This window comes from Caloenas nicobarica, chromosome 11, assembly GCF_036013445.1.
Source record: "Caloenas nicobarica isolate bCalNic1 chromosome 11, bCalNic1.hap1, whole genome shotgun sequence".
In the NCBI taxonomy this organism is placed as follows: Eukaryota; Metazoa; Chordata; class Aves; order Columbiformes; family Columbidae; genus Caloenas; species Caloenas nicobarica.
The window spans coordinates 12,350,943-12,374,973 of NC_088255.1; the positions used below are offsets into that span (position 1 = coordinate 12,350,943).

At 38.4% G+C, this 24,031-nt stretch overlaps 1 protein-coding gene across 1 annotated transcript in view; it reads left to right on the forward strand.

Moving 5' to 3' along the window:
* Positions 1 to 23,348, forward strand: part of SHQ1 (SHQ1, H/ACA ribonucleoprotein assembly factor) — a 48,347-nt gene extending 24,999 nt beyond the window's left edge. The window contains exons 11-12 of the mRNA XM_065642722.1: positions 2,774 to 2,894; positions 22,270 to 23,348. Coding sequence (XP_065498794.1) covers positions 2,774 to 2,894; positions 22,270 to 22,915 — 767 coding nt within the window. The 3' untranslated portion in view covers positions 22,916 to 23,348. The remainder of the gene's footprint in view (positions 1 to 2,773; positions 2,895 to 22,269) is intronic.
* The last annotated feature ends 683 nt before the right edge of the window (positions 23,349 to 24,031 follow it).

The window sequence follows — 24,031 nt, forward strand, 5'->3', positions numbered from 1 at the left end:
GCATGAGTTACTATTTGGAAGAACTATTGTTTTTTTAGGATTTTGACAGGAAGCTTACCTTAATGTTGAGTTCCAGCCCCCCTTGCCACTTTCTTTTTCTAGAATTAGATCTTCTGTTGTTATGTTTGTTTGTTTGTTTTAAACTTGAGTCAGTCCATTATATATTTTTTTTTTTCCTGTTCAAAGTAACTGTATTTAGTTTCCAGCCATCTTAATTCCTAAATGGTTCCGTTGTGTGTGCCAGTTTAGTGTTGCCATACCGAATCACACATTTGAGGACAAGGGGTAGTTTTTGGTTGATATTCAGTGTTAAAGTTCTTTGTAGGATTAAGGCAAAGTGTTTGAGATGTCTCTGTGGTAAGTCCAGTGGTAATCTGGGAAGAACAGAAATCCTGAATTTGTATCAGCATTGAAACTTGTTTTGCATCATCATTCTTTTAGTACTTCCTATATAATTTTTCTGTGTTAGGAGCAGAGGCCAAAATCTGTGTCTTGCATTTGTTTGTTGGAGGTTTGTGGGGTTTTTATTTGGTTGGTTGGTGGTGGTTGTTTGTGTGGTGGTTTTTTTTTTCCCATTTTGTTTTTGTTTACATGGGTTTGTTTTTGTTTTTAATTCTGCAACTCACAAGCATGGAAAAAAATGCAAAGTGCTGCTTCTCGGTGACTCTCCTGTCAAAAAAAAAATCAAACACTGAATGCTTTTTTTGAAAGTAGTAACTCTCAATAAATAGAAAAGTTGTAAGTAACTTTAAAAAGCCAATATATAAATGTGGTTGTGTACAATTCCACAACTGAAGCTGGAGTAACCATAGGTTTGAAAAGTTGTACTGTTACATGAAAGCTGTCTGGGATAAACAGGGAATATGTAAAAGGAACGTCACTGCCGAAAAAATAGCTTGCAGTCATTGAGATCGTAGAATCATTTTGGTTGGAAGAGACCCTCAAGATCATCGAGTCCAGCCATAAGATGACAGCTCCGCTCCTGAACGTGAAACAAAACAAAACTACAAATATGTAGTGCGTAGTCAATTTTTTAATTCTTTTTAAATGAAATATTTTTTAAATTATTTATTTTTCAACAGAATTGTTTTCATGGTATTCAGTACTTGTTTTTTATCAACAACCCTATTTGGCTGTTATTTAGAACTGTCTTATTTTCCTAACAACAAGCAGAGAACTCAGATAACACATACAAGAGGATCTAAAACCAATTTATTGAGAATTAGTGTTATAGTCACTTATTTACATTGTTACTTGACAGATCAGTAACAGTAGTGGATGTTGTAAATGGTTCAGGCTGGCAGCTTGACAGGTAGAACCTTACAAAAATTAGCAAAATTTCAATTCCACATATCATTTATTTTTAAAAGAGCAGGCTTCTTTTTAGTCAAAATAGTTAAGTTTGACAAGCTTGGCTTGACAAGCATTGATGGCGATACAATCTAAAAGTTCATCAGTTATATTTGGGATTTTTTGTTTTCTTTTGCGTTCTTTCCTGACACTTCTTCAATTGCTCTCTACGAAACCAGTGGGTTTTTCAGTTCTACTTGCTGTGGCTTTTTGCTCTCTGGGTTCTTTCTCCTTATTGCTATCTCCCACATCCTTTAACTTTCATTTTCTCTATCTATTTTTTTTTGGCATGGAATTATTTAAAAACAAACAAACAAATTTTGTGCTCGAACAGCAGGGGGAGTTCTGATCTCTCGCTCTTTTTTCTTTTTTTTTTTAAAAAAAAAAAAAAAAAAATCTGTAAAATGTAATTTCATCCCTGTTCAGGTTTCATAGCCTAGGAGGAGCCAGCCTCTTGAGAGAGGGTTATTAGATTCTATTTGCAGTAGTGGCTGTTTTCATTTGAATGTCCCGTTCCCCCCACTATTAAACAGTGAATTTTTTTCTTTTTTAGTGTTGCAGCACTTAGCCCTTTAGCAACCTTCATCAGGAAACTAAGAGATGAGATTCCAGCTAATCGAAGGTTACATTAGTTAGTTCTCGTCTTCATAAACAATGGTTGCATAATTAAGAAAATTAAAGCGACATCAAAAAGATTTCTGGTTGTGGAATGAGAAAACATTAATGTTTTTTATCTTTTACTGCATTTATTAACTGTATATCAAATGGCACCTTCTTGAGCCTGAAGTGAGTTTTTCTTTTGGAGGCTCAATTTGCCACATTATTCTGTAACTAACAGAAGCAGGAAAAGTCCTGCTGTAAGGCTGTGGTTAGACGTCAGGCAATGGGATCGCTTACATCGTTTTACACAATTGCTGTGGCTTCTGCATGTTTGATCCTGCTGTGGGCTGTTTCCATCCTAATTATTTTCCAGAACAGGTATTTGTGTAGGCATACAGGGGAACAGGCTTTCTCTGTCTTCAGATAAGTGATGGGGCATAACTCTTCTTTATTTGCAAGTTGCTTTTTTGTTTGTTTTTACACGGTGCGCTGTATGAGTGTGCTAAAGTCTGGGCTGGACACAGCTCAGGGAAGTGGGAAAGCTGGGGGAAGGGGCTTCAGCTGCAGAGAATTACACGCTTGACTGTGTCTCGAGGCTTTAGTCTTGCACAGAGATTCCTGCTGAATTCAGAGGCTCTGCATCCACATGGATGTGGATACTGAAGGGCATAGTCACATTACTGCCCTTCTGAGACTGTGGATCAACTTAAAATTACGAGATGATTGTAGATGACGTGGTTATTAAAGCCTCAAAGGTGAGAAGATGATGAAGATTGTCTGTTTTGGCTTCTAGTGAATTACAAAAGTAAAAATCTCTTTCTAGGAAAAGCTGCAGTTTTGAAGTGTCTGCTGGACATTCACCAGATTTTTAGGGAGAATGACCCTGCCTACATCCTTAATGATCTCTTCATTACAGACTATTGCATCTGGATTCAAAAAACCAAGTAAGTTCTTAAGCAGTTGTTGATGTGGGAAATGTTTTTAGCATACTTAATCTATGAACAAGTATCAGTAAAATCAAAAGAAATGTGATCTCCTATATATGGAAATGTGATCTGGCTTTTTAACCTTGGCTATCCAGCTATTCTTACTACATAAACAAAGACATTCAATGCTGCTTTTTTTTTTTTGATGTAGTGACATCATTGGAGAAGGGAGAGAGGAATTGCATTTATTTGAAATAAAAATATGAATTTTCATTAACATATTAATGGTTTAGGGGAAAACAGCTTCTGGGGAATTTTCATTCTGTTGCAATCTTTCTTTGGAAGAAAAATGTTTATATAGCACTTAGGTAACATTAAGAAAATGTTCAGAAACAACTCCTAGTTCAGGATTGAATTTATAACTTCCAATGGAATCGACAACTTCCAGTTCTGATCAGGTGCTCCTGCAAACCATTTACATCTGTATGAAACTGCTGATTTATGGACTGCAGCAGTTGTACCAATTGGTTAACAACACCAAAATAAGTGTCACGTCTCTGTGCGCTGTGTCCTCTTCCCCTGTAGCTGCTCGCCAGCTCGCTTTCCCTGGCAATGTGCTTTGGCTTCCACTTCACCTGAGACGAAACAGCGACTGTGCCACTTCCAGATAAAGTCTCTGCACTTCAGCAATTCTGTGTCTCACCTGTGTGACTTATTTCCTTATTTCCAGAGTCTTGGGAACTTTGCAGCCAGGCTGGTTGGAATTATCAGCATGCTTTAATGGTTTAAAAACAGTGAGAAATGGATTAAATGATCAAAGAAAGCTTCATGTTCAAATCTTTATATTGTTCTTGTCAGATTTATTTTCATACAGCTTTTGTTTTTTCTCCCTCTCTTTTTATGTCTTCACAGCCTTCTCTGAAGGCCCACAAAAGTATGAGTATGAGTTGCAGTAATATTTATCTGAAAAGGGAGGCACTCCTAATATAAACAAAAAATGTCATTGTCTTGTTTGTTAATAAAGCAACATATAGACTCATAAAACACAGGTTAAAAATAGTCTTTGCATTCCAGTGCACAATTTAATGAGAGACTGCGGGAGAAAAAAATAACTTCTTGAGTGCACGAGACACAAGAAGCAGTGAGAGAATAGAGAGGGAACTTCGTGTTAATCATGATCAGAAAGGGGAATATAAAAGAGAATTGAGACAGCTTGCATGGGCTGTACTTTTAGGTGTGACCTTACTGGTACTTCCAGAGAATTAAAGGTCTTTAGTTCATAGCTGTGGATTACATGTTGTCGATACTGTTGATTCTTCTCTGTTTACTTTCAGTGACTATGTTCCTATGGGTAACAATGCACAAAATATTCTAAAGCAGCTACAGGTGTTTCCAAAAATTTTGATTCATTAATGCTGAGTAGTTCCAGGAACAGCCAGTTCATTTTACATTGTCATTTTTGAGGAGGCCTTTTTCGGCCACACCTTAAATACAGCTATGTGGAAATTCACATTCAGGTTGAAATTGAGTTGAAGAAGTGCAGTAAATGAAGGAGGAGAAAGATATTTCATGCATCTTTGCACGAAGAAATGAGTCACAAGACAGTAATATCACTGCTGTCCATATCAATGAATATAATGTCTAGCAAGTCAGTCATAAAAAACAAGGCTTTCTTTAAATACAGCGGAGGAAAATGTATGGTAGATGTGACTGATACATTAACACATTTACTTCTAGACGCATACATTATGTACCAGTTAAGCAGAACTGACAGCTTCTGGAAAGAGGGCAATTAAGCTTTCTTATTGTCATAATGACATGGCACAATAGCTGTCTGTCATCAGAACAAGAGAAAGAGGATCTGCAGAAACCGTTCCTATTTTTAGGGTCTGAATCAGGAAAGCATTTAAGCATCTGCTTAAGTCATTCCTGTTCAGTTTAGCAGTGAAGCATGTTTGAAGTTAAGCATGTGCGAAGCAAACAGGAACCTTTGTTTTCTCCCTTAATGCTGAAGGGAACAACAAAGTTCACTCATCATTCAGAAAATACCGTAACAGATACAGAAATGGGTGGTGACTTGTCTGCTGAGGACAAGGGTGAGTAAGGCAGCTGGAGAGGAGGGTGGTACATCTTCCATTCCAGGGGAAGAAGGTTATGACATCCCTCTGGTAATTGCCTTTGTGGTGAAAGAGTTTTGGGAGGGGAAGGTATTTATAGGTATTTCTGTGGTGGTCTTTCCATGAAGTTATTTGCGTGTCCAATCAGTCTGTATACTTTGTTTTGTTTCTTGGCCATTCTTTGCTCTGTGCAAGCTTCATTAACTTTCTTTGTCTCCATTTTCTCTTGTCTTTTCATAGCTGTAGTCCCAGAGTGCTCTCAAAATCTGTGGAGGGTTTTTCTTTTATTCCCCTTTTCCCCTGGTATGTAGCCAAGTCCTAGTGGAGGTTGAGCCCTCGTTGTTCAAAAAGTTAAAACAGACTATAAGTTCTTTATAGTGAAGAATCTGAGCACTTAGAAACAGCTGGAAGCAAGCTTGTTAGCTTACCTGTACTGGCAGAGAAAAGTCTGGGAGCTGTAGGTTTAGAAAAAAAATCTAATGGATCTATCAAGTGGTAGTAAGCGTGCGGCCCTGTTCCAGATTAGGCTTCCAGGAGAGGAACACCCTGGTAGAGATTGGCTTGTAAATATTCAATGTCGAAACAAAAACCTTGTAGCCAACAGTGTGTCAATAGCTGGTTACAAATTTGGTTTGAGATCATAATTTGGCTGTGACTAAATTAGATGAATAAGTGAATGTGTCACTGGGCTGGCAAAAGATTCATTTTAAGCACAGTATATCTGGAATTGGTAATGATTAAGCTGCTGAATAAAACACATGCAGGTTGCTAATAGTCAATTTGAGATGGTGAGTACAAGCTAGTTCTTTAATTCTAACACACTTTTTTTAAAAAAAGAGATGATTTCGTTCAGGTTCCTGTTATGAAAAGTAGATTCCTAGAAGTCTTGGAAAATGCAAGATATTAGCAGCGTAGCTAAAGTTTTGTCTTCCTGCTTGCAATCTTAAAGTTAGTTTTAGCTGCTTTCTAGGTTTCTAGTATCTCTCTTTGAGCTGCTTGTGAAGGTACTATTAATAATCTGATCTATTGTATAAAATGGCATGTAAAATCCTTTTAACTGTTCATTAGATTTTGAAGAAAGGGAGCGTGTTGCTCAGCAAAACTTACCAGAAAAGAGGGAAAAGTGAATGTTAACCTGGGTAACAAAAGCTGGACAAAGACCCATGGAGGCAGCTTGTAGTAAATCTCAGCAGGTGGTGTCAACATTTATGTTGAAAAGCCAGATGCAGCCAGATGGAAAATTGCATCTTTAACCTCTGAGGTCATAATGACATGTCATCACTTCATTTGATCCCCCTGCTAAGTGAGCCTATCACCCACCCTGCTGTCACTTCTGGTTTTACTTTCATTTCCATAATAAAATTAAATTTAATTTGTCTGATTTGCATTTTTTTTTCCTTTAGATCAGGGCTTTTACAAACCACTATGGTACACACGGCAGCCTCTCCAAGGTGAAGTTACAACTGAATTTGCATTATAAGTCTGAGGTTTTTCTCCACATCTTTCATACCTTACTTTGAGTACAAGGAGATGAGGGAGAGGAGAAGGAGCTTTGGGGCAACCACTGCTTGTCTGATAGCTGCGATATGGGCTGGAAGCCCATAGGTGTGGTTTGTTGCAGGAGCGCTTTGTCCTTCTGTCCGTGACCCCAGAGGAGTTGTGTCCTTTACAGAAGTCAGAGCAGTTTACCCACTGACTCTTGCTGTGCGAGGTTCCTTTGTGTAGCCTCATGTCTTTCTCCAGTGTTTTGTATTCCCCTCTGTGCCAGGCTCTATTCACACCGCTTTTTATTGTCCGCTGTTGTGCATACGTGCCTTCTGGTGGCTCGGCCGCGTGACGCCTGCTGGCCCTGACACGAGTGGCTCGCTGGAAAGCCCAGCGACTTCCAGGAGTCCTTGTCCAGGCAGTTCACCACGTACTGTTCTGCATCCCTACCTAAGAGAACTTTTACCTAACCTTTAAATACATGTTTAGTTTTAAATATGTACCACTTTAGTATTAGTTAATGTACATTTTCTGTGTTCCTGAAGTGGAGGTGAAGTTCTTAGGGTTCTAGGCAGTTTTTCCAGGGTTAGTACACTTACTTATGCACAGTTGTATAGTTGTAAACTTCTCAGAGTTTTGTGGGTATGAGGAATGCAGGAGAATAAGGTGTTTGTTCTTGTGTAATTTGTATTTTTTCATTATCACTATTTTTTTCTACTTTTTAACTTACCATCTCACCTTTTATTTGTGATCTGTTCTATTGCAAAAAATTAGAAAATCATTATTTGTGTTGTGTATTGTAGCAGCTTCAAGTCATGCAGTAAAGAAGATCTTTATGTTGAGATGAGCTGTGTGTCCTGTGGAACTGTATCTGCAGCCTGATTTGTTATACCAGTATACAGGCTGCTTTAATGTATATGTGCTCTGTGGTAGCACTTTCATGTATATGTGCTTCACAACCGCAGACAAATATAATCTTGCTAATTTTGGTGACTGTAGTTGTAACATGCCAGTTCAAGCATGGACTATTTGCTTTAAAGTAAAAACCAGGATTCCTGGTGGCATTTATAGAGTTTCTGTAGAAGCTCCTGTCTTTATTGGAACTAACTAAATTAAAGCTAAGTCAGATATTCCTAAGCCTGTTCTATTTCCTTCTCTTGATTTTCAGGTCAGACACACCTAAAAGATAGTCTAGCTTCATAGGTCTGTTTTCTTTTTCATCTCTTTGTTGTAATTGAGACCTAGTCCTTGTTACGACATAATTACCTAGTCTGAAGCCAGCAGGGAGTTGCTGCTTTATGTGTAGGGTGTAAGTTCTCTAAATAAATGTAGGATTAATTACATTCACAGCATGTCATTGAGGTGATGAGAATGACTGTGATTGCTCAGTCCCCCTGTTCTTTTCCCCAGGTTTTCTGAATTACTGTTTTAATCAATATAGTGTAAAGTGGGCCTGAAATGTTAAGGCCTGATGTTGCAAAGGCAGTAAGGAGCCCAAGTCTTTCAGGGGGGGGGAAAAAAAATCAATGAGATTCAGGATTTTTACTGTCTGTGTCACATTGGATCATGAAGTGCACAAGAGAGTAGGGAACTCAACCTTCAGGATCATAATTTCAGTCCAAGATTTCTTTGTGTTCTTTCTGATCTGCTTCTTGGCTTTAGCTGACATTAAAAACTGATTTTACAAGTTATCGTCTCTTTATATTTGCAAAAAAGACAACTTTCAAATGTGTAAGACAGCCTCCTAACATTTTTTCGAAACATACATTTGATAATCAGAGTAGTGCTGATAGTTTGCTTTTGTGCCCGTTTAAACACACTGTACCTCACTGAATCTTCAAAAGCCTCTCTTCAATTCATATAAATATTGGCATAGCTATATGGGTTTGTTATTAATTTACATTAAGTTCTCTCCTTTATGGAGCATCTTACATATTTTCCTTGTATCTTGTTCCACAAGTTAGTGCACTATTAACCTGTTAGTTTATTAAATTTTCAAGCTGAGGGTAGGACAGAATGTATTAACAGATAAGAAAAATTAATCAGTGCTTTAAAACATTCTCAAATATTAGAGGAATATGCTAATTTTCAGCTGTTAACCTCTTGCATTTGGCAGCCATGATTCAGAAGAACAAAAGCATGAGCAGTAATATATTCTGGATGAAAATCCTGGTGCTTGGCTGTTTGGGATTAAACTGATTTGTACAGCATGTTTAAAGCACTTCATAGAGTTAAGACCTTGGGAAGCAAACACCTCATAGTATTATGTTATGAGCATTACAGTTTCATGGTCAACTATACTCTGCTTTGGCTGCAGTTTAAGTTTTACTTTACCTTCGTTGCTGCCCACGTTAACCTTAGTTTAGTGAAGGCTGCGGTAATTTCAAGTTTGATAAAAACTCCAATATTCAAAGTAGGTGGTGCAGAGAAGGCCGAATTGCTTTCACATTGCTGCTTTGAAAGCAGCCTTGCCATTAGCATATGCTTTTATTGTATGTTCTGATGTGGCCAGTTATGTTATTTATCAGATAGTGTAGCAACACTATTTCCACCATTGCAAAATCCCTTATTTTGATCTAGCTCGTAGTTAGAGGATTATATTTTTCACTACACTTCTTTAATAGTATTGTCATTGTGGACATGCTAAAGCCACTTAATTCCCTGTCCCCCACCCCCTGCAAAACAACACAACTTGTTGGATTTTAGAGGTTTTTTTTATTTGAAGACTATTGTTTCTGTTGCTCTTTTAGCTTAATAAGGGCCATACAGGTACAAGGGATAAACCAAACAGTCTTGGTGCTGCTTGTGCTCACACCTTGTCCCTGAACGCAGTCAGAAAGCTGTGCCTCATCTGGTAACATAGGCTTCACTCTTAGTGTCCTGTGATGACTTGCTGTAGTAGCTCATGGCTACAATCCCCAATTATTGTAATTCCTTCTTAGCAGGCTTTACAAGCTGGCATCACTACTGCTGGCAGCTAGTTCAGCATGCAGCGCTACGTTTGCTTGCTGCTTTGAGTAATCATGCTGCGTTAGGTTTGCTTTTCATTCACTTCTCTGGTGGCCTGTGGTGGTGTATTAACTTTCAGATGTCCCAGCTGGTTTTCAAGCTTTTACCAATAATGGGAGTGGCCACTTCAAATGGTCTCTTTGCAGGCTCATTGAGGTTCATTTTATGCATTTTATTTCAGTTTACATACCACCAGCTGCAGGAGTTACTAATATGTCAGTGTTCTAGAAAATATTGGAAAATAGGAAAAAAAAAAAAGCGCTGGGAACATACAGATAGATGATTTTTTTTTTTCTTTATGAAGTTATGGTCATCCATTGTTTTCAGAGTCTTTGTCTGAGTACTGTCCACTATCTATATCTGTCAAAAAAATACAGTATATGTCTTTTCAGATTAAAAAAAATTTGTGACATTAAATGTTATTTATTGATAGGTAGAAAATGTATTGCACTAACTGACCCAGACTGACAATATGTGCTTATTTGAATAGTATGTATTTTAATACAATCAGGTATAAGATGGCACATTCACACCTGAATCTGGTAGAGAACCCAGATTTGTTTTCATCCCAAGTCATCTGCTCTTAATCCTTAGATCACAGTTCTTTGATTTAAAAATAGTAACTAATAATTTGCAAGCACATTAGATGTGTCTCTTTTTTCCCTGTTTTGATGCATGTTTTTAATACAGTTTCTTTTTGTTTACTGTCATCTTGAGCTGCCATGCCTCTCATTAAATGTTGCATCTTATTTAAGGCCTAAGCTGTCACTTCAATTTGTCTGTAAAGCAGTAGATGCACAAAGAACACTTTGTAAATAACAATACCTAAGTCATGTAATATACTGACTGAAGAGCCTTAAAGCAAAACACTGTTTGCCCTGAAGGATGGAAAAGGTGATAGTCAGGTGGATATAATACCTGAAATTCCCCTTTATATATGTTTTAGCAAGCCCTGTAAAACATGGTTTTCTAACAAGGGGTTTAATCTCTCCTCCCAGCTGCTAGCTGCAGTTCTCTTTGATGTTTTTCCTCTCCTTTCCTCTGGTGTGTGTGGTTTTTGGTTTTTTTTTCCTATTTATTCCATCATTTTTCTATAGCTCATTTTCTTTCAGGCTGTCTCTGAATGCACCTTGCTGTGGGTAGAGAAGGCAAAGAAGAAAGCCATTTTTTTTCCCCCCCTCAGGCTACTGCTTTGATTTTTGCAAAGTTGTTGGGAGGCAGTTCCTATCGGCCGACAGAAGGGTCAGCGATCTGTGTCATGTCTCTTCAGTCAGCACATCTCTGCTGACTCTTCCACAGTTTTGCCGAGGGGAAGGATGAGCTTGTGGAGTTGTTGCTTTCCCAGGCAGGTGGAGTGTGCAGCTGTGATCAAAGTGGGGAGCCGATCCGCAGGCTGATGATACCGTTGTGTTTTGTTTGCAAGCTTGTCAGTAGCTAGCTTGGTCTCTTCCACCCGCCCCTTGCAGTGATTGTGCCGTAAATCTCAAGACAAAACAGAGGTAGAATGAGGGAGAAAAAATGTTGAATGAGAGGATGATGATTTAGTCTGTAGTCTAAAGCCCACTCCCCACTATTCCCTGGGACTCCTTCTTGCAAGAACTGGACAGTGTGGTGCTGCGTGCGCGGCCTGCAGGGTTCTCTGTTGCAAACCTGCAGCCAGTTCAGCGGGGTGTGGCGATATTATTAATTATTATCATTCGTAAGAGGCATGATCGTGCTCTAGAGCGTCTGATACAAGGTGCCTTACAAACACAACAGGGTGGAAGGGGGAGAAGGTGGGAGCAGGCTGTTCAGTTTAGGCTCTTGCAAAAATCTGCTTTCCTGCCAGGAATTTGTCTTTTTATGTTGAGACATGTGAGTTGAGAATGGACTCTGAGTGGGAAGGCTACAGGTGATGTTTTCCTTTCTGGTGTTACGGGTGTCAGTCAGAAGCAATGGAGCAGCGTCAGAGTTAACTCTGACCTCACTAGGACTTCTGATGTTTGGTGGATAAATTCCATTGTAAAGGGGTAGGATCACGTTCGAGTAATGTGTTCGAAATTGTGTTTTTAAGCCTGTCCATTGTCATTGTCATTCTTGTTTTTGTAATACATTACTTTACTAGCATTATCCTGACACTAAAATTCACATCGTCTGCGCTGCTTTGTGTGAGTAGCTTTCATTCCCATATTGTAGTACAAATGGTATAATTTACAGCGTTAGGAGTGCCGTCCGCTGGATCACCAGGGGTGATGGTGAAGACCAAGTTCTAGGTAATGACAGTTAAGAAATTTGAGGGAGATGGGGCTAATGGGGAACAATTGTCAGTGTTCCATTTGTGTAATGCAGCCAATACTTACTATCACGTTATAAAATCTGTTCATTTCTCTGTGTCTGTTTTGTGGTGAGTTATCTATTCATCTTTCATTATTTGTATTTATCATGTATAACTTTGGAAGCTGTGCCATTGTTAGATGTTTGGACTGGCTGCAACTTACTGAAGCTATTTTGGCAACACTGAGCTGCTTCTAAGCTGAGCTAAAGTATTGTTAAAACATAAATACTCCTTGGTTTCTTTTTATAGTCCAATATTAATTCTAAGTCTGTTTTCTCTTATGCATCTTTTCATAGTATCATCTACGTAAGTAAGCTGTGCTTGATTTATTTTATAATCCACAATATATTTGGTTTCAACTTATCAAAAAGGCCAAGTAGTGAAAGTAAGATGTTATATGGGAAAGCTGCTTTTTTTTTTTTTTAATATTTATAAATGTGAAGTTCAGCTTTATGCAGTATTTAGATTCATTATGAAAGAAGTACTGTGGCATTTCAGAATAAATATGGAGGGAAAGTCACTTGAAATATTCAGACTTACAAAAGAAGTCACTAAAGCTGAAACAGTGGTGCTATGTTTTATATTTGATTTATGGTTAACAAACTGTAATAACTTAAGCTATGTCGATAGCTGTTCAAGTTTACAAGACTGCAAGATTGCAGTAGATCACTATTAGTTTCAGAATTCATGTAATGCCCTCTGAAAGCCAGAATTTCAAGATGAAAATGTTTTATGTTCCCCTGAAACCCTTTGGATTCTTCCACATCAGCCATTGTTTTATGGTGCAGGTCTTCCTGTCACCTGAAAATAACTGGTGGGTTTCTCTTGTCATAAGTAGTCTCTTTATGCTGGATTTCTGCTCTTCAAATCCTGCCAATTTAAGGTGATGGCATCTTGCTTACAGGGAGATGTATTTTCCAGACTTGTTTTTGAACCAAGTGCTCCCTTTTTTGTAGTGTGGTTTTCCTATATTCAAGATAAAGATCTGGTGTGCAGTGGAACGCTTTTCCAGTCTTCGCTTTGTCTGATGTCTACAAGGGAGGGAGGAGAAAAAAGAAGATTCTGTAAACCTCTTGCAAACCTAGCCCTTGTGCCTGAATCTCTTCACTGCATCCTTTGACACCTCCACATGTGGGAGCTGCTCTCAGCACTGATCGGCTGGTTGGGACGGACACACTGTGAACTCCGACCAAGCCGATGCACGAGAGCTATGTTTGCTGGCCCTTTCTTGCGAGGGTCATTGTTTATACCTCTGCTTATTTTCATTAAATACGTACGAATTTGAAGATCTTTTTTAACCACCAGTTGCTCTTAAATGTGATTGAAGTTGCCTGGTATTTCCAAGAGCTGTTAGAAAGGAAATATTTAACAGTAAGCATAGATGTGGACAGTATAACTGTGTACACATAAGTGATCTAGGCTAAAAATCAGAATCCATCCTCTTGAGAAATGGAAAGAATGAATTCTTAGCTGCAGTCACATAAAATACATTGAATAGACTGAGCACATTCTGTTTTAGCAGCTGGCTGTTGTAAGGAAGCATAGATATTAAGCAGTTCTTAGTGCTGTGTTGTGGAGATGGCTTGTTTCTTTCCTCTGAAGACAGTGGTTAATCTAGTCCTAAATCATGTGAACAAATGTTTCATTGTTTCTGTGTTTACACTCATCTTTCTTTTGCTGAAGATAATGTAGAAGATTAGTTAAAGTTTAGGTCAATTTTTACCTGAGTCCTGAAGAAAATGGTCCTGTTTCTCCTTTGCTAACGCATTAAATTCAGCTTTGTTATATTATCTCCCGAACTCATTGATCAGAGCTAATGAGATTTTAATGGAGTTATTTATTGGTTCTGCCTCCTACTATATACATGTGTAATAAACTAAGTACATGAAGCTGTTGAATGGTGCTGTATGTATTTATCTCGCTGGCTGTTAATTGTACTACCTATTCTGTGATTCTTTCAAATCTCAGAAGCCAGGTAGGGTTATGATGAGTTAACCAGCTAATAAAGGCCAGAAAGTGGTTTAGTAAATGTTGCGTATTCATCTTTCTGTTTAACCGATACAATAAGGAATTTTGTGGATAGAGGTGCCACTTTTTCAAAAGAGATGTAAAATAGGCTTCAGACTTTTCTTATTACTAGGAACCTATGGTATTTTCTGAATGGCAGCCTTTTGTTTCTATGAAAGAGTTGCCCTGTGATTCAGGTGCTCTGTGTATTTTCTGTTCCACTTCACGCCTTAAATTTCATGGCAGTATTGTTATGCTTCGTTAAGTTTTAGCCATGTTTCACTGTAGAGAATAGTTGTGATCTCAGAGCTGGATGAGATAAGATCAGTGCATAGTTTCCCTAAGCTTGTGGGTTTTGGGGTAAAGGCGTGTATAAGGTACTTTACAAGAAAGTTCTGTTCATTGTTATAGTCAAACAACAGTGTATACAGATAGGCAAAGTGGTTGTCGCTGTCAACAATTACCAAGACTATGGGCTTTCTGCTATGAATTTCTTTCAGAACATCACTTGGAGTATTTTTGTTCACTGATTCTGAGCTTGCTTTTTCAAAACTGTTCCACTATGGTTGGAGGTCACTGACTAGTGTGTAACTTGAGGCATTCATTAGGAATAACCTTGAAAGTGAAATAAAAATGGTGAAATATGGCAACTCATATAAAACACATGCTAAAAGGTGTAATTGTCTCTTAGTCTCTTATCTCCAGGCAGATTGTGAGGCTTATGTTCTTTTGTAACCCATGACTTCTAAAGAGTAGTTTCAGCAAATTGATGGTATGTTTAGTGTGATGAGTTTCTTATTATTGTAGCTTAATGTCCATTTCTAAGGATTCTTTTCCTGCCCTGGAGGAGTGGTGGTGGGTTTTTTTGTTTGTTTGGGTTTTTTTAATCTAATCTCATTGTTCAACCATTTATGCTTTTTTTGTGTGTGTTGACTTTAGATGCTTCTATGTTAATGAAGTCTGCTTTAGCAGTGATAACGGTGGCATTCAATGCAATGTTTTACCAGTCAGGACTGATCAAACCTGTACTCTTTTCATGTCTTGAATATCTTATTAAAATCAAATTGTCTTTCAATTCTGTATGATAAGAATTAAGTCATATTATTTTTTTCTTTCTAGCTGTTTGAAATTGCATGTCAAATGTGGAGGGATGCTTGACTTTGTTAGTTGCGTTTCTGAAGGAAGCATGCTGCTCTTGGTCTAAAGCCCTGAAATTTAAATTATATTACAGTAATTCAAGAGTATGTGTCTCTCCCTCACTTTATTCTCCACTCATGGGTGTCAGAATATGCTGTTCCAGTGACTTACAGTGTTGCCTAAGAGGGTGAGCTCAATTACCAGTTTCAAGAGACTTTCCCCACAGATCACCAGTTTGGTTGCTCTAGCCAGCTATGCAGGACTAGATAGAAGCTGACATCTGAATTTTAGAATGAAAACCAATTTACTTTCTTCTCAAGTATATATAAGAATAGTTGGATGCTTTGTCAGCCATGTCATTCTTGTATGAGCTTACTTTCTTATACTTTTATGTCATGTTTGGCTGTAACTTGATGAGCCTTCTGCTTCAAGGGAGCTTAAGCAGTACTCACGGCTATAGGGATATTAATTTTCATCAAGATCACGACAGACTTCCTCTAGGAAGTTAACGTTGGCATTATCAAGGGACTGAATGTTGAATAATGTCTCTTCATACCCTTGGCTCTGGACAGATAAGACTTGGGCTGAAAGACAGTGATGGATGGAGTCCAGCAAGAACCACTCTAGGCAGGGGAAGAATAAGGTGGTCTGAAGGGTTGGGAGCATCTGGCCCTTTTGCAGGTGCCCTTTTGTTCACCAGCGACAGTCCATGCAGAAACATCAGTTCCATTCTATTGCAGCCTGTTCTCAACTAGTCTTGTGGCAAGGCAGAGAATTGCATTATCCCATATAGTTTAACTGGCATTTCAGTGTCTTGCAGATACTAAATTTACACATCCTCTGTATCTGAACTGCTGAGGCTCTACTTTGGGATGATATCTGGTGATGTCTGAGATAATATTAACTCCAGAATTGTCTCAACACTTACGATGCCTCTGGCTAAAAGAATAATTGTGGGAAATTGTAAGCTATGATGCCAGCTATGTAATTTGGAACACATTGAAGTGGTATGTGTTGTATTACTTGTTATCTTATCTGTTATATCTAATATAGAGGGTGTCTGTGAAACTTTTGTAAGTCTGAGTTTTGCCAGGCCTTGTTGAGAAAGGTAGTGCAAATAGAGACTGGTGCTTTCTCCTTCAACTTGGTTGCTTCTCATACAGTAAATGTATAAAATTAAGGCAGCTGGGAATACCTTGTGGTCCAGCAGACAGAAAGCCTTTTGCTTAATGCAGCAGCTTTGCTACAAGATGGATTCTACGTGTCCAGAGCTCCTGCTGAGTGGAGATAAGTTAAATAACCACCCTTTTGATATTTGTCAGGCCTGCTGACTGGCACAGAGTGCTGGGAGTTTGTGTCTGAATGCATCTCAAGGAATTGTAGGCCTACTGGGGGATGGCTGCCTTGCAATGAGACAGGTCCATTTTCATATTTGGTGGAACTTACGACACTGCAAAGGCACGTCTGCACTTGAAGCATCTCCTTTTTCTTTCAGACTTGTTTATCTTGCCTGTAAGGCCTAAAGATAATTAATGTAAAATGTTTTACATGTAAAACAAGGCTTGTCAGCCTCGTAGAGCAAAGTTAGGGCACTGCTAGCATGGAGGACTGATTCCCATTGTAACACAGTGAATAGGCCCTCACTACATTTGAACAATGTGATATAACGAGACTCTAGTTGGTTCCAAGATTAGTTGGGTTCCAGCTTGGTTCCAAGACCAGTTAGGTCACATTCACACAGTAGGCTGGTAGCCAAAGCTGTTGCCAGTGGTTTTGATAGACAGGTTCCCATGCTTTGGTGCTTTTGTGTTGTGCTTGGGCAAGAATAGCTTTATCTGCCATGACAGCACTTGTGCCTTGTGCGCTGACTTGTGATTGAGTCAGGGTAGATAATAAGAAAACTCTATTGCCCTGTAGTTGTATTTTGCTATGTCTTACACCTGGTTCACAGTGTGTACTTCAGAAAAGTAGATGTTTGTATATGTTTATGAAATGCAAAGCCAAATTTATGAAGCAGTAGAAATAATCCTTCTATTGTTTACAAAAACAAAAGCAAGCTATAGCTTGTGCTTGTACACGAAAAGTCGCTTTTCATTCCATAGTGAAATGTTACTGACTCCTGCTTCAAAAGACTCTACTGCCAGTGTGACTATTTACTGCCGTGTTTGCAAATACTCTGCGTGGTGTTTTAGATACGTAACTCCCATGCCGTGATCGAGTGTGCAGTGCCACCCATCATACAGAATGAGGAGCAGAATGCTGATTTTTTTTTTTGTATTTACGAGTTCTCTTGGAGTTTGGTGGTGGTGGTGTGGTGTGCTTTGTGGAGTTTATTTGTTTGTGGGGGTTTTTTGGTTTGTTTTTTTTGTTTTGTTTTTGTTTGGTTGGTTTTTTTAATGTAACTAAACTTCCAAAGCAAGATAATTAGATGTAAGGTTGTTTTTACCAGTCAGATAGAAAGGCCTGGCTCATTAACACTTTTTCTTTAAACCTTTAAACCTTTCCTATTTCTGACTGGTAGGCATAGTTTACAGAAGCATCATTACTTATTTTTATTTTAACATTTGGGGAAAAATTAGAGGATTTTGTGGCTGCATCTATCCCCCAAGTCCTGCATTTATTTTTTACTTTCTCTGGCCGGGTTGACTTTTGTCTTTCCTTTCATCTTATGTTGAATCTTCCTTGGAAACAATCAGTCCCTAATTTATATCTTCTGTGAGACTTTTTTCTCATAGCACTGTTCTGGATATAACAGCTATCTCGACTCATCAGATCCTCACGCCCTTTTTACTCCATAGAACAGAAGGTAGAACCAGAGCCCACAGGAGCACCAGTCTTTCCCTGAGAAGTTGTGTCCTGCTCCCCTCATGCAGCTGCCGCTGTCTCAGCGCTGCACTCAGTCCCCAGCACCGTTGCTTCTCTTTGTGCTGCCACAGGTGGCTTTGCTGGAAACCTGTAATGATTTCCTTTTCCTGTTGCCATAAGCATCTCTTTACCCCTTGTTTTATCCATCTCCCTTTATTTGCTAAACGTCCTTTGATTCTTTGTTCTTTTCACCCCAGTTTTACTCTTTTATAATCTGAGATCTGTGGAACAAGATTTTTTTTTTTTTTTTTTCTTCTGGCACATGGTGAAGCTGTCCTGCTGCCTAGACAAGGATTACAGTAGTTCTGTCTTGAAATTTTAATTCCAGACGACATGGACAAGACCTGAGATGCCTCTCTTTGTTATCTGTTCCTCAAAGCTATACATTAAACAAAACATGCATCTGATCACTTTAACCTGTAATTAAACATTTTCCTTAAGCAACTGACATCTTGATAACTAATAATTATAATGTGTAGCACCTTTAAAGCCTATTATGCATGTTTATGTAAGAACACTATTACCATAATAATAAGATATCATTACTGCAATGTGCATACTGAATGAGCATGTCTTAAAGTAATCATGTGATTCTATTAATCATACTTGAAAAATTATAGTATTTGCTGTCTAGTCTCTAAAACACTACTCAAAAGGTTTTGGAAACAGCAGGACCTGTTTACTACAACTCTAATACGTGATATCTCATTTCTAGTCTCTCTCATTTTTGTTTCCTGAATTGTTGCTTATCCATCAGCTGGGGAAATCATTAGTTCAGAGACCCTCAGTCTCCCATTGAAAGCATTTCCATATTTTGATTTTTATGCTATTTGTCTTGTTTTTTGTCCAGGGAATGCTGCAACCTTTTCTTAAGGCTGATGTGAAATGCACTCCTGAAACTCAGCTCTCCTTGAAATTAGATAATTGCCTTAATCAAGATGGACTGATAGCTAATTGTAATTCTGTTAGTCCCTCACACAGGGGGAGAAAAAAACCCCAAGCTGTTCAAGTGCTCTTTTTTTTCTTTTAATAGAAGATTGGAAAGTTGGGGAGCGGAGTTTTCTGTTTTTATGTATAAATTTTGTTAAGAGTGTGACAGAGTTGATTTCTCATATTGAAAGGCTGAGCTCTGTAGACTGTCCATTTTTGTTTTTTTCTAGAAGAGACTTGTGAAAGTTGGGAATAAACATTAGGCCTACTAAGAAATATGAGCAACTGAAGAGACTTTTTCATACTGTTTACACGTGACTAAGAGCAAAAAAAAAAAATAGTAAAATAATCTTATAGCTTTCAGTGATTTGTTAGAAGACTTGTGGTTGGTTTAACGTGATCTTTGGGGCACTGATGGTGCAGAGAGAAAGAAGGTTGTGCGGGTCTGCGTGAAGTCCGCGCCCCTTCCCCGTCCTGGACCTGAACAGAGCTGGTTGGCGTAACAATTGGGGCCTCGTGTGTGGTGTTGGTGGGACCACGACATGAGAGAACTGAAGTACAGAAGTTGCAGAGGTTAAGAGGATAGACGGGATTGTTGGCCTTTTGCAGGCATTTAACTCATCCAAGCAGAGTGTCCATTTGCGCTGTTGTTAGAAGGGAGGAGCAGGCTGTTTAATCAATGGCTTTTTTTTCCCTGTAATCATTTGTAAAGATAAAAAGCATGTCCTCTCTCAGTAGTTCTTTCAAAACTTTTTAGAAAAAGGACTAAACATGGAACTTGAAGCCACAGTTGTTTTATGAAATCAGTTATTGTTGTTATTTTGTAGTGTATTTTGATCACTCGGAATTAACCCCCGGGTTTCAGACTAAGAATGCTTTTTGCAGTTTTACAGTTGTGCGGTGGGATGGATGTTTCTCTGTAGCTGTCATGAATCACTCTTTTCATTCATCCGCTTTGAACTCATTGATAAAAATGCATTTGTGTGCCGAGTGACCAAACGCTGCTTTACAGAGGCCATTTTTTGGCTGTCAGTAGTACCACATCTAATTTACTAACATAATGCATGTTGAATCAAATGAGTATATCGCTGTGTATTTTCTTCCTTACCGCTTGGTGTGACGGATGTGCTCATCTGTGACAGTTGGCATTAAGTAGTCTGGAGCACAGTGAAGTATTTATTAATGCCAAAAAGTGCTTGATGCCATACGTCTTCTTAACACTTGATTCATAGTTATGTGACATGTTTCTGTATCTAACGCGTTAACTGCATTATAAGAGAATAGTAAAAGAGGGGAGAATTTTAAGGGAGTGATTTCAAGGACTGAGAGCATCTAGCAGGAAAAACATGCATGAAAAATCAGAACAGCAGAAATAGGGGAAACCCAAGAAATACATACAGGATTGGGAAATGAAGTGACAGACATGATAGAAGAGGTGAGGACAGATAGAAAAGAGATTTTGAAAGTCCTATTTATAATAGCAGTAGTAAAACAGGTAGGTGAGAATGAGGTACCTGAAGATGTATCACCAGAGAAAATTGTTGTGCCTACAGTTAGTTGCTCATGGCTGTCAACTAAATTAAAAGGAACTACCTATAAAATGAGTACAAAACAGTGTTCTCATTCACAGTGCATATTTAGCTTTTGGATCTTCTTGTATTCTTGTGGACAGTCAGGCAATAGGACAGGAAAAAGGATCGGACCTTTATATTGTTAACGGTTCTTCCACGGGAAGGGGCAAGTGCACAGATGGACGTATGTACAGTTGGAAGGAAGGAAAGAGACTGTTTCAAAAGCAAAGCAAAATGCTTCTGAAAGGGATATAAACTCTCATGACTTGAGGTATAAACCAGCTTCTCACCAATATGTTCAGGAAGCAGATTTCCCTGCAAGCCAGTTATTCTGTTATCACCTACCTGCAAAGCTTCATGAACCTTTCTATGTATCACTTGGCTTCTTTTTCTTTATTTTAACCTATGGAGCTGGGAGAACACTTTCTTTGTTCCCAATTAGGTTGGCTATTTCTCAAATCCTCCTTAACTTTTCAAGAAAAATTCAAGTTCTTGACAAAAATAAAATGAAAATATATCATCAAAGAGAAAAAAATAGAATAGTGTTAGGTAAACAGCTTTTTAAAATTTGGTATGTGTGTTTATATTTGAGGCTGCTAGAATAAGGTTGTGATTGAATTCATAGCTTTAGATTTAAAAATTCAAGAAATATAAATTGTTCTCTGTTGCTTCAGTTATTTCTGGGAAACACTTCTTAAGTTTTCTAGTCTTCTGGTTGAGCTAAGAAAGTTTAATATGTTTTATTCCAAGTTCAGCTTTTAAATGTTGCAGTGTCTCTGTAAAATGTATAAGAAGCTGCATCGAATTCCCCTTCCCCCACTTTTAAATACAATTCCTTTAGGAGGAAAAAAAAAAAACCCACATGAAGTGTCTATGTTATACTGAGTAATTATGCCCCCTGGGAACAAGAATATAAAGATCTTTAAAATCATTCAACTGAGAGAACAAGCACTTTAACTTTTGCCTCGCAGGAGTCATGTATTACACGATGAGCTGCTCGCGCGGTGTCGGTGTGCGGTGCCTGGCAGGTTCACAGCTCTGGCAGAGGAAATGAAACCCCGTCAGTTACTGCAGGATTTATAGCAGACCTGCTGCTGCAGGAAGTGGTGAAAAGTTGATTGATAGTCTGAGGCAAAACTCTACAACAAGAAACAGGATGTGTGTTTGTTATTTTATACCCATTTTCCTCTCTGCCCCCCGCCCCTCCATTTCAAGGCACTCTTTGACTTTTTGTTCTCTCTGTTTATAAATCCATGATGCGCTTTTCTGGTAAAGCATGTGCTGACTTCAAAACATCTGAGGAAATGGTTATGGCTGTACCAAAGGTTTGATGCTGACATAGCGTGCCCGCTCCATTAGAGGTGTTTATCTAAATGAACCTGATATTTTCATTGAATTATATTTCAGCTGAGTTACAAATGAAAGGTAAAGCACATCTACAGACAGAGTATTGAACTTCTGCTATCACGTGTGCCTAAAGCTAGCTGTGACAGGAGGAGAATGTGCCACCGAGATGGTCAGCTACGCTCATCTGCATTTAACAGACATATCTGGAAGGGTAGTAAAACAAAATGATTCTGCTGCATGTGAACTTAATCCAGCAGACTACATACTGCAGAATTCACTGCTAAAGACAGCAATCCTGAAAAGGTTTGTTCTGAAATCCATTTTCCCCTGCTGTGCAGTGCTGAAACATCAAAGCAGCACGATCTTTTCTGAATGGGTCACCAAAGACTTTCAGTGGGATATTGTCTAGCCTTGTGGGAAAAGTTACCCAAAGTCATAGTAATTACGAATACTTTTGATTGTTCCTGCAGGATCTACTTTTGCAGTCATATCTGAAGAAAGTTGTTTGCAAAGCAAGCAAAGAGTATAAATGTTTAAGATTTGTTTTCTCGTTATCAAATGGGAAAGTTCTCTTTGTGAAGCTAAATAACATATCTTGTTCTTTGTTAAAGGTCAAAAAAGTTGGCTGCACTTGCTGAATCCTTGCAGAAAACCGCCCTTACTAAGTCCCACATAGGATTTGAACTAGAAGAGCTGGAAGCAGCAGCGGTGCTGGTGCAAGAGGAAGAGCGTGTGTTAGAAGCTGCTGGCACAGTTTCCAAGCAACAGCTGCCGTCCTCTGAGTTGGAGACAAGTGACTCTGAAGAATCAAGCTGTACTTCATCATCTGAGACAGAAGGCTCTGATTCAGACGAGCGAGAGTCCTCAGCTAGTGAAGACGGGAAAATAAATTCTCTACAAGGCACGCGTCTAGAGGAGAGGACAGCTCCACTTATTGACTGTAATGGATTAAGGCAGGGCACAAACACTTCGTTTGAGGTTAGTGATGAAAAACCAAACGTTTCTTTGCAATCTACATCTGTTCCTGGAAAACTGATAGAAGAATTAGAAAAACAAATGCACACTGCAATTAGACTTTCAGAACAGCCTGAAGGATTGGCTACTGCAAGCTGCATTTTACAGGAACGAGAAGAAAACGGTGTATGTGAACTGGACAGATTTTCGAAGGATACTACTGGGAAAAAAAATTTCTTGGAGGTGTCCTCAAAGGCAAACCCATTACTTTTTCTTTGCAGCACAAATGAAGATGGAGACTAAAGGACTGTGCTAGAATGTGGTGTGACCCACTAGCAACACAGCTTGTGGCTATAAGAAGGTGTTCCCAAGGCTGTCCTGAGCTACAGAAATAAGTTGATATTTTTCTTCTTTGTTCTGTTGACAGTTTGGAGGACAAGACTGCTTTGAAAAGAATTTATATGACTGTATGATAGTTAGATTTTTATTTTTCTTCTCTGGTTCAACAGAGTCTCAGAATTAATGGGGGAATGTGTAATTTCAGTAAACTTCTAGAAACAGTTTTCATTAAACTTATTCGGTAGTAGAGTAACATCCTAAACAAATACAACTGAAATGAGCTGTAGCATCCTTTTAGTTATCTTTGTCTGCTGGGATTTACTTGAAAGATATCCTTATTATGTTTGTATAAACTTGTTTATTTTGCTGCATTTTTTAATTTTAAAATGCTTTATAGCTAACCACTTCAAAAATAATTGTTATAACTTTAAAAGTCTAAATAGTGCTGACAAGTTATTTAAAATATATAAATATTTTATATTTTTGTACAAAATAGATTTCTTTATCATCAGTGCAAGACAGAAGGGTTATAGCTTATATTTCTGCAGTTCTTACCTATTGCAACAGTTTTTTCATGTATTTATTCTTTTGTGGTGTTTTTGAAATGTTTCCACATGTGGATACTGCTGTTGCTCTTTAAAGAACAGAAATCCTAACTATTTCTTATTTCTTTCTGTATTTACTCTTAGTATCACCACAGTAATGTGCTGTGATTACTTTTCAACCTTTTTTCTATTAAAAAGTGTATAAAAGTCCTAAGCTTAAAGACTACTTCTTCACCAGCGCTACACCCTGCTGGAAATCAGCAGCCTCACTCTGTTCCTGTGCTGACTCCTGTTCAGTGAACTGCAGCCCTGATCTGCCAGTATTTTTTATGTTCTTAAATACCTACCAGTCGCTTAATCAGCCTCTGTGTTCTGTTCCCCAGGGGAGAAACCTTTCCCATCTTGCATGTCAGTGAGCACTTACTCTTCTAAATGCTAGCAATAAAATCTACACTGTAGCTGCAATTATTCAGCATATGTCTGAGGGGAAAAAAATGCACGTAAGGAAAAAAAGAAAAGTAACCTGCATCCCTCT